The sequence below is a fragment of the Larimichthys crocea genome, chromosome V (genome assembly GCF_000972845.2).
Source record: "Larimichthys crocea isolate SSNF chromosome V, L_crocea_2.0, whole genome shotgun sequence".
In the NCBI taxonomy this organism is placed as follows: domain Eukaryota; kingdom Metazoa; phylum Chordata; class Actinopteri; family Sciaenidae; genus Larimichthys; species Larimichthys crocea.
Genome location: NC_040015.1, coordinates 2,860,309 through 2,876,987, shown reverse-complemented (window position 1 = coordinate 2,876,987; position 16,679 = coordinate 2,860,309). Strand labels below are relative to the sequence as shown.

General features: G+C 40.3%; 2 protein-coding genes across 4 annotated transcripts in view; one reads left to right on the top strand and one right to left on the bottom strand.

Moving 5' to 3' along the window:
* Nucleotides 1-4,992, bottom strand: part of si:dkey-288a3.2 (protein phosphatase 1 regulatory subunit 37) — a 53,969-nt gene extending 48,977 nt beyond the window's left edge. The window contains exons 1-3 of one of the 3 annotated variants that reach the window (XM_027278742.1): nt 4,882-4,992; nt 3,313-3,577; nt 2,010-2,110 (exon numbers count right to left, since the gene is read on the bottom strand). In XM_027278742.1, the coding sequence (XP_027134543.1) occupies nt 2,010-2,110; nt 3,313-3,472 (261 nt within the window). In that variant the 5' untranslated portion in view covers nt 3,473-3,577; nt 4,882-4,992. Of the gene's footprint in view, nt 1-2,009; nt 2,111-2,514; nt 2,663-3,312; nt 3,578-4,881 lie in introns of those variants that run through there. The other 2 variants (XM_027278743.1, XM_027278744.1) reach the window with 2 other exon arrangements.
* A 153-nt stretch (nt 4,993-5,145) lies between these two features.
* The window catches only part of vrk1 (VRK serine/threonine kinase 1), a 20,779-nt gene continuing 9,245 nt past the window's right edge, over nt 5,146-16,679 (top strand). Inside the window, exons 1-11 of the mRNA XM_027278756.1 lie at nt 5,146-5,289; nt 5,731-5,872; nt 6,016-6,071; nt 8,134-8,203; nt 10,260-10,347; nt 11,175-11,283; nt 11,815-11,907; nt 12,454-12,586; nt 12,881-13,001; nt 13,112-13,170; nt 14,893-15,122. Of these exons, the coding sequence (XP_027134557.1) occupies nt 5,731-5,872; nt 6,016-6,071; nt 8,134-8,203; nt 10,260-10,347; nt 11,175-11,283; nt 11,815-11,907; nt 12,454-12,586; nt 12,881-13,001; nt 13,112-13,170; nt 14,893-15,122 (1,101 nt within the window). The 5' untranslated portion in view covers nt 5,146-5,289. The remainder of the gene's footprint in view (nt 5,290-5,730; nt 5,873-6,015; nt 6,072-8,133; nt 8,204-10,259; nt 10,348-11,174; nt 11,284-11,814; nt 11,908-12,453; nt 12,587-12,880; nt 13,002-13,111; nt 13,171-14,892; nt 15,123-16,679) is intronic.

The following is a 16,679-nucleotide window of genomic DNA, read 5'->3' as shown; positions in this document are numbered from 1 at the left end:
AGGATGTTGTAGCTGTGGCCGTCTTTAACTGCCTGCTGCAGCTAACACTTTTATTAAAGGTGGGCTCAGTCATACTGGAGAAAGATACTGACTGTTCAAACTCATTCTCAGGTTGGAATGTCAAGACAAATGGGAAACAATGTGCTTCAGAGTGTTTCTGCTTTCCCTCCGATGTCCTCCAGCTGCTTTGCCTCAACTCTGTGATTTCCAGAGCTTCTTGATGGACAGTGAAGTGAACTGCTGCCAACTGTAGCTGCTGTTAGCTAATACTAGCTTAGTTTGTTAGCCAGACAGCTCGGACTGTGAGCTGAGAACACTGTGGGAGTGTTAGTCTTTGTGCCACTGGAATTTTGGACCACTGGGAAGACGAGGTGCGGCGGAATGCTGATGGAAAGTGTAGCCAGTGTTGTGCCAGAACCGGAGCTGTTTCAGCGGGCATCGTAACCAGGTTCAGTAGCCTCTCTGGGCATAATAGCATTAGAGGCGTTATGTCTAGGACTGAAAAGGCTAGAAAGAGAAAAGAGAGAGTGAGCGAGCAAGAAGCCGCCGGACAAGAGTAAATGTGGGACTGACTTTTAGTGGTTGGTGAGAGCTTGGTGAAATAAAAGGCTGAAAGACAGACGCCGAGCTGGGCTGACTGCTGCCGGACTAGTCAGTAATATTAGCTGTCCATATTAAATGGTATTATACTTTGAAAGTGGGGCGTTAAATCATAATACCAATTTCTATGCAACGTTGCTTTAATCTCATTTCAAAGACACGTGAGTACATTTTCATGCAAAGCCTCTTCTTGTTTAAATGGAGATTGAAGCTGATTCAGATTGTTTAAAGGACTGTAGTATGTAGCCTATGTATAAACACACTCACTGTACAGTATGTGTTGGTGCTCCAAAAATCAGTGTTTATGTCTGAGTGTATATTGTGCTGGTACATGAAGGTGCCTTTGTTTTAATAAAACCTTGTGCCTGCAGTCGGATATGCTCTGACAGTGTCTGAGGCTTGAGTTGCACCAGGTTATAGTGTTGATATTGATCCTTTCTGGAGTGCTGCAATATCACTGCATGGTACAGTTATTTTATGAGCAGACTTGCTGATGTTGCATAGAAGAACATGGTTACACACACTTCTTTTAAAGCAATATTTCACTCTGCAGCTTTCATCAGGTTGGAGTTTAAAGATCTGTTGTCACTGTTTGGATTACAACTCCTCTTTTGTAAGTGGTAATGGTGGTTATGGGCCTGATTTCCCTCTCTGATTGTTTCATTTGAATAAACGGACTTGAAAGATGACCCTGTGGTGATTTCTGTTTCTGTCAAGGTCTGTTTTCAAGGGTAGGAATGAACTTAAATCTCAGTTTTCTAGTTTCCTACCTTGAAAATCATCTTGTGAACTAAACACGTTTATTTCATTTCAAACCACCATTAAGAGATGAAGACCACAGACATCTGACTGTGGTCCACTTTGCCTGCTGCAGATGTATTTTGGAGATCTGAGACAAAAACCATCAGCATGGGCTCAGAATCTGCACCTTTTAGTTCAAGGCACATTCTGAGCCATGTTTCAAAGCCTCCATTTGAAGCAACTCGATCGTGTTTTATTGTCACCAGAAACAAGACGCTCTAATCGGACGACCTTGAGACGGCTGTATAGCCAATAAGAGCCCAATAGGAAACTGGGGCGGGCAGGAGAGAGGCAGTGCACACACACACACACACACACACACACACACACACACACACAGTAAGTACAGCAGTTGTTTTTTGAATCTTGTGATCTGGACTAGTTTCAGTGTCCGTGTGATGTAGTTAAAACATCCCTGTACTTCATCAGGGATACACAGTTGTTGGGAAGTGCAGTATTAGTGCGCAGCACAATGAGCACTGAGAGCCACTGATAACAGCATCACCCACAGAAAGTCAAACTTGAACAGTGAATCCAACAAAAAGACTGGCCTCATGCTGTTTGACTGACATGTACAAAGACTAACAGTGATGTGTGAAGCTGTGTACCTGGAGCTGCTGCAGGACGTGCTCTCTGGGTTGGACCTGGTGTCTGCTGCAGCTCTGCTGGTAGGCCACCATTACCTCTGTCAAGGTGAGGCAGCTGTCAACTAAAATAGAGGAATACACTCATTCACTGCTTTAATGCCTCTACATCCCAGTGAGCCACCAGCAACCATTCAAAAGTGCTTCAGGGGCTCAGAAATGCCATACGGTAAACTGTGCTGCGCTCCAAGTGTGTGTGTGTGTGTGTGTGTGTTTGTGCATACTACAGGGAAGATGGCAGTCAGTGAGAAGTGAGAAGGACATGAATGTCTGTCTGAACAATAAATCAACCAATCAGGCATCTGGATTTATTATCCACAGCCTTATGGAATGGGACTACAAAGAATTTTGCGACTGACACACTTAAACATTCAGTGTATCCTTCAGAGGTTGGACTGTATTTCAGATGGCATTGACGATGATGAGGTGATAAAAGAAAAACAAATAAAGACAGTCATTGAAATGATACCTGTGAACAGTAGATCACAAGGTCTTCTTCTTTTTTTTATTTATCCAAGGATAAAATAAAAATCGGGGGAGGAGGGTTAGATTTTACTTGAGCTGGAAGCCTATCTTAGTCCAAAGGCTGCCAACAGGAGGACACAGCTAGCTCGGCTCTGTTGAAAGGTAAAACACAAATCTAACACTTCTAAAGATCACTAATGAACACACTGTATCTCACTCGTTTGTATGTATGTGTACAGAAATGTAAAAATGACTGTCTGTGGTTTACAAGGGCTAAGCTTTTCTTAGACACTCACTGCATTAAACAAATGAGGTTTAATTCTAATATTTGGGTGTGCTGGTAGGTGTGTTTTCGAACCTTCACACAGGTTTCCAGTGTGTGTGCTAAATTAAGATGATCACATAGCTCATCATCATAGCTTATTTTTTAATAAAGCCTTGGACACAGCAACTGACCAACTGAGCAACATAACCACGATAAACACTGCAACATTTACTCTTGAAGAACAGTGGCTTTCATCTGTAATTTAATTTTGAAACTAATATTATCTTTTGATTGACATGATATTAATCTAAAATCAAACAAGCCACACCAATATCCAATAAAGACAAAGTATACAATGGGGGGTGGGTACATATAGTGAGTGAAAGTGTGCAGTAGAAGGTCAAAGTGAAACCTTTTTTTGGTTTTTACATTAAGGCCTACTGGAACACAGGCATTCTTTAATTATTTGATGTTTTTAATTAATACAGAAGACCAAAGTTCACCAAGATGACATCATGATATTAAACAGCAGCTTACCCTGTCTGTCAGTGCTCCTGTGCTCAGCAAATCCAGACACAATCTGTTCATCAGGGGGGAACGACACATGCTTCTCTCCTTTACTTCTCTTCTTCTGGTTCTTGTTGGTTTGTTCTGCTCCGTCATCACTCTGCTCATCATTGTCACTGCAGCGGGTCATCCCTCTGTTCAGGACTTTAGCATGCAGCTTTGAAGTGCAATTTGAAAGCAAAGGGTCAGTTCATGTCAAACAGTCAACCTGTTGACAACCGCCGTAGCCTATCACCTGCAGGAGCCATGGAAACAGTTACTGAAGTAATGCTAATTTAAAGAAGGAGCAGAACTGTGTGCAACAGTTGATCTAAAAACAGTTGTAGTGTCAGCCCTCTTGGATGTGTGGCTCTCTCTACTCTGTGATCACTTGGAAAGACAGGACACTAAAGAAACAATATCTTATTCATGAGTTGTGCAAGCGAAACACAATACGTTGGTATCAGATGACACATTTAAAATAGGCAAGCCTCTGCACATTTACATACCTATTCACAGCAACATTCAGGAGAACATACACACTGAGATGGACAGGTATGGCAGAAGAAATTTATCTTGAACCAGTATACCAAAGTATATGCTCGTTCAAAACACACCAGATCAGAGAGAAACTGAATGTTAAAGTGATATCTGTGTGGATATCTGTTATAAAACTATTGTGACGACAATAAAATCAAATATTGTAACCAAGAACAAACTAACATGCTTACATTCATGTTTACGTCATATGTAAAGTGTTTGTGCACATTGCTATCCATAATAAGAGGCATGCAATAAAAAAACATCCTTTATTTTACTTTAATAGAGAGAAATATGTGCAAATTGTTGAAGATGCCCTTCAACTGACATTTCAATCACATGGACTTCTACCTTCAAAGTGACATTTCAAGCGTTCAGTGATTACTTAATAAAACATTGTCTGTGACGAGCAGGCACACCGCAGAGATCACAAACATGACACAAATAAAAAGTGCTAATGTTGATTGTGATGATTTGGGAATGTTACAGTGTGTGTTCAAATCACAGAGGTCACACGTGTGTTACCTAATTAATTTATCTACAAAATCATCACAATTCAAAATCAGCTGTGACTGCTGACTGAGCAAAGTGATGCTTTAAAGCTTTAGCCTAATGGAAGATCACAGGAGGCAACATCAACTCTTTGGCTAGACATCCAGGTCAGTTAGTTGGTGATTTCATACAGTAAAGAGGCCCTGAGGTCAGAGCTACTTTTAAGGGGTAGACACAGTGACAGGAGGTAGTTACCACAGGCCCCGGTGAAGCTAATTTGATGGATACTATCTGTACTGTATTGTGTTGTCATGTGATCAAATACAGACTGGAGAATGGATGACATAAACATACTATTTCCCAAAAATGATCACTGCACCATCTTTATCTAAATAATAAGAAGTGGTTGATTTAAAGGCAGAGTGTCAGATTAAGAGGCTCTAATCACAGACTATGTAATATAATATTCAGAACTGAGCTCCCATTTGTGTTCCATCACATACAAATAAGAAGCATTGACTCTGTTACCTTGAATGACACTAATGTGTACAGATGCTGTGGCTCACGGTTTTGAACTGCATGTTCCTACAGTAGCCCACAATGGACAAACTTAGCACGGGAAGAGGAAAGAGCAGTACTTTCTGACACACACACACACACACACACACACACACACACACACACAGCCTGCTCCTGTTCCTGTAACAGACGCACGTTTGACGTGCACGTGTAGCGTACGTATCAACAAACGGGCTTCCTCACACACATCACACACTCCCAGACACGCTTACGCAAAATCTCTGTTGTAACTTACGTTGCGTAATCGACCAATGGAATAGCAAAGTGTCGTGACGCCACTTCCTGACCGGTAGTTTTGCGGGAAGTTTGGTCGTCACAGAGCTGAACTCACCGTGAGGAATAACCAGCGAAGTGAAGGTGTGTATGCGTGTTCATCATCATGTCATACAGCATGGGAATGTCGCTGTGACAGCAAACGTTCTGAAATATCCGCAGCGTCATATCAAACGTCGTCATGACGCATCTAACGCGACAGCGCGGTTAGCTTCAGAGCTAAGCAGCATGTATGAGACTGTAAAGTTAAATTCATGTTAATGTTTGTCGACCTGCTCTGCCGGACACGTGGTGTTGTGTTCAGGCAGCAGGTTACCGTGTCATTGGCAGAGTTAACTAAAGCTAACGTTGTTTACGGACGGTGACGGATGGCTGCAGATACGTCACGGTAGCACAAAGTACCGGGAAACTCCGGATGTGGTGAACGCACGAGCCTGACATCCATGTACAGCACAGGTGGAACGTTAGGGACTCGTGCTTCCACACGGTAAAGGACTGCTCACAGTGTGTGTGTGTGTGTTTCAGATGCCTCCTAAAGGCAGAGCTCCAGCTAAAAGGAAGCTGGCAGAGGAGTTCCCAGCCGGGGAGGTCCTCAGAGACACCGGGAAGAAGGCCTGGAAGCTGGGGGCTCCGGTCGGCCAGGGGGGGTTTGGACTCATATATCTGGGTAAGATTGGATATATGAATACATGTACAGATGACTGACTGCAGCCCAGACACACACTGAATGCTGACTTCTTTCGTGTATTTAGACAGACGTGTGGAGAATTGTATTTCTGTGTACTGACACTCTTATTTGTCCTTTCTTAGCTGAGGAGAACTCTGACAGACCCGTGGCTGCAGATGCTCGCTATGTCATCAAAGTGGTAAGACAAGACGAGCTGGAAGACGAGATGTTTTCTATACATCACATGTGCACAGTTTACTCCAGGATACATCGCTGCCCTCTTACAGGGGGCAACCTTCACTTCACTGCACTTCCACAGCGTTTACAGAGACCTCCGTTTAGTTTTTTTTAAGAAGTGGCTAAAATGGTTCAAAATACACACACTGAGGACCAGCTGCAGTGTGTCCACAGCATGTCACACCCTACTTCTACTACTATATTTCTTGTGTCATATTTTAAGCTATCTATGACAACAGTGTTGTTCACAGTTCACACTTGTTTCCAGCATCTTGTTTTCCTCCCTCATCAGCTGTGCATTGATTAATAACTTTAAGTGAAAAATCATTTCCTCCTGGCATCTTTCTACTCAAACTCAACAGTGTGTGAGCGTCAGTATCTTTTGTTGGAGTTCATTAGTTACAAACGACACGTTCAGTTCAGCTTTCACCAAAAACATGAGCACGTTCACCCAAACACTCTTTTTGGGCCTTCATGCACAGCGCTTCATGGCAGGGTGCGTCCCTCGCTTACTCTGTGAACTCTGGCAGTCTCAAACCTCCGTGCACATTCATGTAGCTGCTTTTCAGGCTTAGCTGTAGTTCCTACAGATGATGCTGATCCATCCTCCATGTTTATTCTAAAGATAAATGATTTATTATTGTGTTGTATTGGATAAGACTCCTGCTGTAGTCCGGGTCATTTGGGTGTGTCCTGTACAGGTTTAGTCAGCATAATGATACTGTAAGTGGGGATGCAGTCATTCATTTCACTATCAAGCACTGTCTGAAGCGTCAGCTTTGTAACCATAAAGTGTGTGTCCTTGACAAAGCAGCACAGAGTTAAGATTTGAGGCATTCAGTGCAGCACAGATCAACTGCAAAGCTGGAAAAACAGCCTGTGATCCTCTCAAGGGTATTACAGCAACATAGCACATCAATACACAATGAAACAATCCAAAATGTGTGAAATGTATCAGTGCATCATAATCATGAATCAACATCTATAATTATTGCATTTTTCTGACATTTGTGAATTGTCAGAAAAATGCTGCACTGTTTATGTCATGATAGATTGTGCACTATAGAGCAAGTCAATGATCAAAGCACATTCATGTTTACGTGTTGCATATCATTTGTTGCTGTCTGTACTTTAATGCAGTTGTTCTCATTGTTTTCATTTTGTCTGTTTGACATAAAATCTAAATAATACAAAGAAGCAGCATATATTCTCAATTGGGAAGCGATGATCTTTAGAATTGAGTTTCTATTGTAACTGATGACGTCATGCATGTCCTCTCAGCTCTGTGTGTCACAGAGGGCAGGGACTGTTTAAAATAGCCTTTAAATGCTACATTGCTTGTCAGTAACTCTCTCTCAGTAAGTCATATGGGAGCTCCTTCAGCCTCCTGTGTTGTGTGTGTGTGAATATTTGTTTGAATGAAAACTCAACTCTGGCATTTGCTCCTGGTGTTCTTCACCAGTTCATCTGTTTAGGACTAACAGGGACTAACAGGGAACCAGCTGTTACTCCTTTTCTTTCTTAATAAGTGCATATAGTGTCCATGTGAACTGCAGTTCATGAAGGTTAAGTTAAAAGTATTCTTCGGTGAATCAATGTTTGCAAGGTTGCAAAGAAACTTTAAAGTGTACATTTAGTCACTGTCAGAGTGGTTTGGCATCATGTTGATGTCACATACTCTTTGCTACCTGTATGTACCATGACCCCCCTTCCTCCTGATGGAGATGATGTTCTCCTCAGTCAGTTCATGTGTGTGCAGTTCCATCAAAAAATACATTGTCCTCCTTGATGTCAGTCAGACCTCTGAGTTTGCACAAATAACAGGGCTCCAGCAAAAAACAAGGTTCAAGGTTCAGGGTAAGATTTATTACCTCCGAGGGGTTTATGTTTATAGCCCAAAGTCACAAAGTACATTTGCTTCTGAGGGCTTCTGACACCCTCTGTCCTTAGACCCTCGGTCGGTTCCTTCATTTGACCCGTTCAGTTGAATGTAGACATGAATGAACTTGTTGTTTTGCCCACAGGAGCCCAGTGACAATGGACCACTGTTCTCTGAGCTCAAGTTTTACATGAGAGCTGCTAAGCCTGATCTGAGTAAGCTACCTTATCAACACACACACACACACACACACACACACACACACACACACACACACACACACACACACACATATATATTAGTGCTGTCAAAATTAACGCGTTAATTTTGTCGATTAATTTTAAAGAATTAACGCGTTAAAAAAAATTAACGCAATTAATGCGGTTTTGTTTACTTCCGGTGGCGGCCGCCATTTTGGATGTGGCAAAGTAGAGCTTTGTTTCCCAGATATATTAGTGTGTGTGTGTGAATGGGTGTATAAGAGGCATTAACTTAAAGCCCTCACGGAGACTGCGCCCTGCACGGTCGCCCCCATTGCCCACAGCTAAAACCGGCCTGCTTGTATTAGTTTACGGGCAGATCTGCCACATCCATATGGCGGACGTACGTATCGCAGCAACGGACCAAACTGCTCAATGAGCATCTAGTATACGTCTATGATCTATCCTAACTAAAGGAGAGTCTATGTATATATGTCTATGATCTATCCTAACTAAAGCAGAGTCTATGTGTCTATGATCTATCCTAACTAAAGGAGAGTCTGTATATATATGTCTATGATCTATCCTAACTAAAGGAGAGTCTATGTATATATGTCTATGATCTATCCTAACTAAAGGAGAGTCTATGGCGAAAAGATGGATAAGGACGGACTTTTAGGGGGAACATTTTATTTTAAAAAATTGCCTGACGGCTCGTTGGACAAAAACAAGGCATTTGCACAGTTTGCAAAGCCGAATTTAAATTCCACAGAGAAGTACACGACTTTAACATATCACTCAAAACAAAAACACCCTGTCTACACTACAGAGTGTGGCACTCGTCAGTATATTTCCTCATTCTGGCTTTTCTCCGTTTGCACTGTGCATATGTGCACCTTAAGCCAATAAAATGAATGAATTGAAATATATTTCTCTGTGTTTATTCTACATTAATTTGATCATTTTACATAAATAAATATTCATTATAAGCTTCAGTCTCAGAAAAATGCATTTAATTTATTGATGCATTATTGATGATTAGCGCGACTAATTACAGAATTTTTTGCGTTAATTTGTTATTTTTTTTAATCGATGACAGCCCCTGTATGTATGTGTGTATGTGTATTTATATGTGTGTGATATATATTATGTGTGTATATATATTATCTATATATATTATATATATATATTATATTATATTATATATATATATATATATGTATATGTATGTGTGTGTGTATATATATATATATTATTATATATAATATATATTATATATATAATGTATATGTATATGTATTATGTATATGTATATATATATATATATATGTATATGTTATTATTATTATATATATATATGTGTGTGTGTGTGTGTATGTATGTATGTATGTATTGTATGTATGTATGTATTATTATATATTATATATATATATATATATATATATATATATATATTATATATATATATTATATATATATATATAGATATATATATATTATAATATATATATATATACACATACACACACACACACACACACCTAGAAGTATGTCACTAAGCCAAAGTTAGCCTTGTGATCATAACACAACATAGTCTCTCACCACCAGGGCAAACAAATAAAGAAAGCCAACTTTCTTAATTAAAAAAGACAATTTTGTAGCTGAGGCACGGCGGGGCCCTGCAGAGGCAGGGAAGCTTTTGGTGGCTGCGCCATTGGCCCCAAGGCCACAACTTTGCATTTTATATAATAACAATCCAAATGTCAATCTCCCCTGACAATTAACTGTTATATTACTAAGGAACCAAAGGCTCATATTTTATTCATGCTGGAATCTCACGTTGTTGGTAAATATTTGTCCCAGCAGCAGATTAGCTTGCGGCCGCGCTGCCCAGCTCTCCCCCCATGGAATTCTACTCTTATTACTTTGAGCATCACAGCCGTCACCCACTTACCCGCACCAGTTAACAGTGTGTTCACAGGAAGTCCTTGTTATCAGAGTGCGTTTGATTTACAGGGTGAGCATTCAGAGACGAGTCATTTCTCATACCTTGTTTCCTCTTGTCCTGCAGTTCAGACCTGGATGAAATCTCACAAGTTGAAGAGTCTGGGAGTTCCAAGATACTGGGGCTCAGGTCTGCACGAGAAGGGAGGGAAAAAGTAAAAAATCATTTCAAATCATTTTGTACTTTTTCACTTTGTTTTATGAAGTTATCATGTGCAGAGGTGGACAGTCTAAAGCAGCACCTGAACACAGCCTATTGTTCTGTCAGAGAACTGTTTTGTGTTCATATTTTCATACTAGGTTTCATGTAAATAATTGAACAAGTACAAAGTGTCTGCAACATACAAACCATAGAAAAAGTACACATTAAGTGTAAGAATAACAGTGAGGGTCATGAAAACAGCCTGTGGATTTACAGTGAAACTCTTTGTCAATGTGCTGTTTTCTAAATACAATTAAATGATTTGCCTTCAGATGCCTTCGATCTGAAATTTAGCCATGACAGTTGGTTTATTAAGTTAGGCTAACTATTATATTGCAGTATTATCAAAGGTATTATTATAGATTATTGCCTAAGTAGGCAACACACTGAAATAACTGTGCCCTACTGAAACAAATGCTGTGTTGTTGGTGCTGTGTTCCAAAACTTTAGCATCACACAGTTAAAGGTTTCATCTCTGAGCTTCTTGTGAAAGTCGACCACATCAATGTAAAAGAAAATATATATATATATATATATATATATATATATCTATATATATATATTATATTATATAAAAATCTATATATATAAAAAATATATATATAATATATATATATATATATATCTATATATCTATATATATATAAAAATATAAATAATTAGTCCATCAGAAAGTCCTGCTGTTCTTCTAGAGACCTTTACTGCAATAATACTAACTATTTCCTTATACATCTGACACTTGATCAGATGCACTAAAGAAGAGCTGTGTGTACCTTCCAGGTATAGGTTCATGGTTATTGACCGGCTTGGCACAGACCTGCAGAAGAAGTTTGAAGAATGTGGAAGAAGATTCCCCAGAAAGCTGGTCCTACAGCTCGGTCTTCGGCTGGTTGGTTATTTTCTGATCACACAGCTTCATGTCACTGATTTGTTGTATAGACCTTTCTCTTGACAAAGCAAGACAAGGACAGGTGTACCCTACAACACAGACAGTGGCTCAGTAAGTCATGTCAGTGAGTGAGCATGCGAGATAGCAGAGCACTAGAACTGGTTAACCTAAATATAATGCAGCCATCACTGTTATTAATTCCACCTGTGTTCCTGCTTTGACATGTCAAAATGTCTTAGTCTCATATGATCGCTCAGAGATTGTAGGGGTTATGAATGAATGGATATCATTGTGTTTTCCGTGTTTTTTTTGTTTGTTTGTTTGTTTTTGAAACAAGACCAAATCAGAAAAAAAGTCAATATCCACAAGGTAGAAACATAAAATTAAAATAAACTCACAATACCCGGACAATGGACAAAAAAAAAAAAAAAAAGTGCATGATCTATGAGCAGTTATGCTACCTTTTGTCTCTCCTTGTATTTTTGATAATTGCAAGCTGTATTTTATTTATTAAGTGTTTTCCGTGTTTAGCTGGACATTCTGGAGTACATCCATGATCATGAATATGTGCATGCTGACATCAAGGCATCCAACCTCATGCTGAGCCACAGTGATCCCAACCAGGTCAGTAGAAGCATCACATGACTGGATTCCATTCTGAAAAACGTCCCAGTTTTAGCACTGTGTTTGTTAATGCGGGGAAACTACTCTGACCTCAGCGCTGTTCCCTGAAAGCACCGAGATGATTGTGTGTTTTTGATCATAACACACTTGCTGCTTCATTAGATTCAATTAAGCCTGGAGAGGTGTATGTGTGTTTCTAGCAAGCAATGCAGGGGCAAATATTTCATTTGAAGATTAATAATGTATCATTGTGTGTTATTAAATAGCTATTTCTAAATGTTAAAAGCAGCCCCTCAGGATTGCGATATTGGGTAAGGATTTGGGTTTGTTGTTTTTGTTGTTGTTTTCTTTATTAAAGCCAATAAGAACTAGTAAATATGCACAATGCAGACTACATAATAATGCAGGGACATTACAATTTCATTAACAAAAAGGTGAAATCATCTCTCCATGCTTTCAGCCTTTGTGCTGAGCTAGGCTAAACTTTATGTGGTGTTGTTCCTAGTCTGTGCATGTCTCAGTTGGTGTGTTTGGTGTGAATTGTAGGTTTACTTGGTAGATTATGGGCTGGCATACAGGTATGCACCTGACAGTGTCCTGAAAGAGTACAAGGAAGACCCCAAGAGATGTCACGACGGCACCATAGAGTTCACAAGCATCGACGCCCACAAAGGAGCAAGTAGGTACAAACACACGGCTAGCAGGTGTCACGTTTTTGGTTGGTTTAGTGATGAGCAGGAGTCAGGAGACTAGTATGCATATGCCTAATAGTATGTGTATGCGTTCAACTGCCAGGCTTTTCAGTGTTTCTGCTCAGCTAGGCCAACCACGCCCAGCTTCATACAACACATAGACAGGAGAATGACATTAATGTTGTCATCTCATTCTCAGTAGGAATGTGGAACATTTCCTCTGTTCTTAAAAGAAGCTCCTGACAGTATTTGCTGCTGCTCATGTGATTGTTTGGCTCCAGCTGCGTGCAGGCGGAGTGACCTGGAGATCATGAGCTACTGCATGGTTCAGTGGCTTTGTGGACGCCTGCCCTGGGAGGACAAGCTGCAGGACCCCCTCTATGTCAGAGACTCCAAAATCAGGTAGGGGAAACACACCTGTCGTCTCTGACAGAGTTCTGTCAGTGATCACATCAAGTGTATGTGTGTGTGCTGATAATGCAAAGCAGTTTGTTACTGGTTTCCCCTCACAGGAGTCAAGAAAACATCTCTGAATTTATGACCAAGTGTTTCTCCAGCCAGGACAAGCCAGGTGAGAAGATACATGCGTGCGCGCACACACACACACACTCTGTCTCTTGGTCTTCCTCAGTGAAATGGTGAATTAACCTGTAATGATTGCTAATTCTCAGCACCACAGCTAATTTTTCACGTAAGCTGTGGCCTAAAAAGAAATCAGTGTTTCAACTAGAGATTAGAGGAGTCCTTGCTTTAAGTCAGTAGTCTATTAGTCGATGCACTTCATCATATTAATTAATTAATAAAGTATATCATTTTTGGTCGTTGGTTTGAGTTCGAGGGCTGAGAAAGAAATAACACTGTTACACAGTGCTACATTACAGAGAAATACAGCAGAAACCAAACGAGCCACAATACTAACGATAAAAGCTGTGATGAATCTGAATGTGTCAGATCGTCCAGAATGTGTAATGTCCTGTTTATCAGATCACAGGGATAAATAACCTCCATCTTCCCCAAAAGAGCCAGGAGCTGGGATCTGTTTCCTGCTCTCTGGCTCTCTGGCCGGCAGCTTCCCCTGTTTGCAGCCCAGCCATAAACACCAACTGTACATATGCTTTCTATTCATCCATAATTGTTGAGTCTCTGTAAATAATATTGGTTGAATATCTAATCAGAATCTGTTAAAGTGGGACTCCCTGCTCCACACACACTGCAGCATCATTTCTCACGCACACTGTAAATGGCCGCTTTAACATGTTGCACTGTCGTTGGCGTTTCAACACTTTGACCCAGCGGCAGAGGAGACCACTGCCAAACATCATACCTCCTTCGTCCCCTCCACTGAGCACACCAAACTCCATCTCTGTTTGTGTGTGTCAAGTCGGAGGAAGGTCACATCAAACAGAACTAGGGATGCACCGAATATTCGGCAACCGAAAGTATTCGGCCGAATATTGCAAAAAATGCCGCTTTCGGTGAAGTGGCCGAATAGTAAGGCTGAATAGTGGCGTGATGCAATTGATGCAATGAAACAACGTGCGCAGTGATCTGGCCAGGGTTGCTGATTTTTTTCTCATTCACACACAATAAACCCACGATGCAGGATATAGGACAAACACAGGCAAGAAATACATCATACACTGCTCTTTAGCAAAGCTATATACTTCTCTCTAAACTACGGCGTCTCACACATGCGAGTTGCATTCAATGACCGTCAGAATGACTATGATGCGATCATTAACGTGGGAAAAATGGAAATTCACCTGAAATATAATAAAATTAAATAGTATTTCTTTCAAGAACAAATTAACAGTGATTAAAACAACATGGGCTTTCTAACAGTATAAATGAAATAATAATTATACTAACTGGAAATTCTACTGGAATATTTGAAGGATATTAAATAAACATTTACTTTCTTTGAAAAAACATGTCTTTAAATTTATTCTAGGCTATTTATGCAATAGTAAAAAAAATAGTGAAAAATGTAACAACCGCATTTCCTATTCGGTTTCGGTATTCTGCCAACCATTTAATTTTTCGGTTTCGGCCGAAAATTGTCATTTTGGTGCATCCCTAAACAGAACAATATTGTGAACACTGTTAAACACATGTAGAAATTACGTACTTCTACTATATTCATGTAAATATATACATATATTCTGTAGCATATAGCAAGCTAACAGACATATCTCACCTGCCTACCTTTTCTGGTGCCACTGATGCATACGTAGACACAGAGGGATGGAGCAGGTTGCAGTCTTTCAGCCTGTGCTGCTCTGTTGTGTTGCAGATGAAATCCAGAGGTTCATGGAGGAGGTTAAATCTCTGGAATACCAAGACAAGCCGCCGTACGACAAGCTGCGCTCCATCCTGCAGGCTGGACTCAAGGCTGTACAGGCTAAAGATGATGGCAAGCTGGAATTCACCCCTGCCAATGGAGCTGTACCACCTCCTGCCAAGGTTGGACACACAGACACACAGACACACACACACACACACACACACACAGAAACATATAGCGTTTGAGTAATGAGTAACTGAGTAATTCAAGTAATAAAAGTTTGTGTAGGAATGCTCTCCTTCTCAGGACCATGCGGCTCTTAGAGGCTAGAAGTAGTTGACAGCAGAGGGACATAATGACAAAATGTATTGTGTGACTACGCTCAGAGAAAGCTGTTGGAGTTGTAGAGATATATACAAAAATACATGCGGTGTCCTCTGAGCTCCATAGTCAGCTATCAGAAACATGCAGAGGAATTGTGGTGGGCTGGTCGCTCTGTGGGCCAGTCCAACAGTCCACTAGTCTACTGTACCAAGCCAAGAGCAACAGAGCTGTGTTGTCAGGACACTTTGATTATGTACCAGCTCTCCTCAATGACATTCAACGCTTTTATTTTCTTATTACTGATGAGTCTCTTATTGTCACTTTTTGTGAAACGACCTGACAGCCTGGTGGGATGGGACGTGCTGCAGTCAACTGTTGTAAATGTTGAACTCGGTGTTTGCTGCTGCTGCAGGGTGCATGCACAGTGCTTCATTTGATATGCAGCACAATTTTAAACAGTGGATTATTGTAGTGGATTACCATAAGTAATTGTGTTCATAGTAGTTTTGGATCATAATGACTTGTAGTGATTGAGGGACGTCCTGCTTATTTCAAGACCAAGCCACATTCTGCATGTGCTTTGTAGTAAAAGTAATAAATGACTGTCCTCAGTTCCTAAACACTGCAAGTGTTGTCTTACATGTAGGACAAAATTCTGGGAACTTTCAAAGTTGGAAACTTTTCATGGTAATTAATGGGAATTTATGGGAATAAACAGGAACAACCTGTGAGTTTACAAATTGAAGGTTTGCCCTTAACAGGAAACTTAAATATATTTGGGGAAAACGTATTTTATCATCATCTTGACTAAAACAACCAGATTCCATGCAGGTCCACTTGAATATCTGCTGTTCCTCCATCACATGCACATAGCACACTGTTTACTGCAGGGCTATTGAGGCCACGCCCCCTACCTGCACAGGTGATTTCTGTACCTGAACCACACTTTAGAGCCCAGAGCACACAGAGACTATTGAAGACACACATCTGAGCTCATGGACTATATAATATTGTTCAATAAAATAATTCAAACTTACAAATAAATCTGTTGAAATGTTTTTTAATGTTAGTTTTATTTTGCATGTCTGCTTATGCCAAAAAAAAATGTTTAGATTTATGTTTGCATATGATACACTTTGTTTAAATTACCCACAATTTACACTTAATTCCCATAAATTTCCAGAATTCTCTTTTTTGATTTGGAATATTTCCAAAATTCCTAAGCTTAACTTCCCATGGAAGCCCCTTTGCAACATTTCTACCACAGAATCCTAACTTTTTTGGAACCAGGGTTGTACATGATACAATGCCAAAAAACAAAAGTTACAGGTCTGTTTGATTATTATTTAACAACAATTAATGAACAAAGTGTGACAGTGAGAAGTAATGTATCGATCGATCTGTCTATCTGTCTCACACACTGCTTTTGCGCTCTCTCTCTCTCTCTCTCTCTCTCTCTCTCTCTCTCTCTC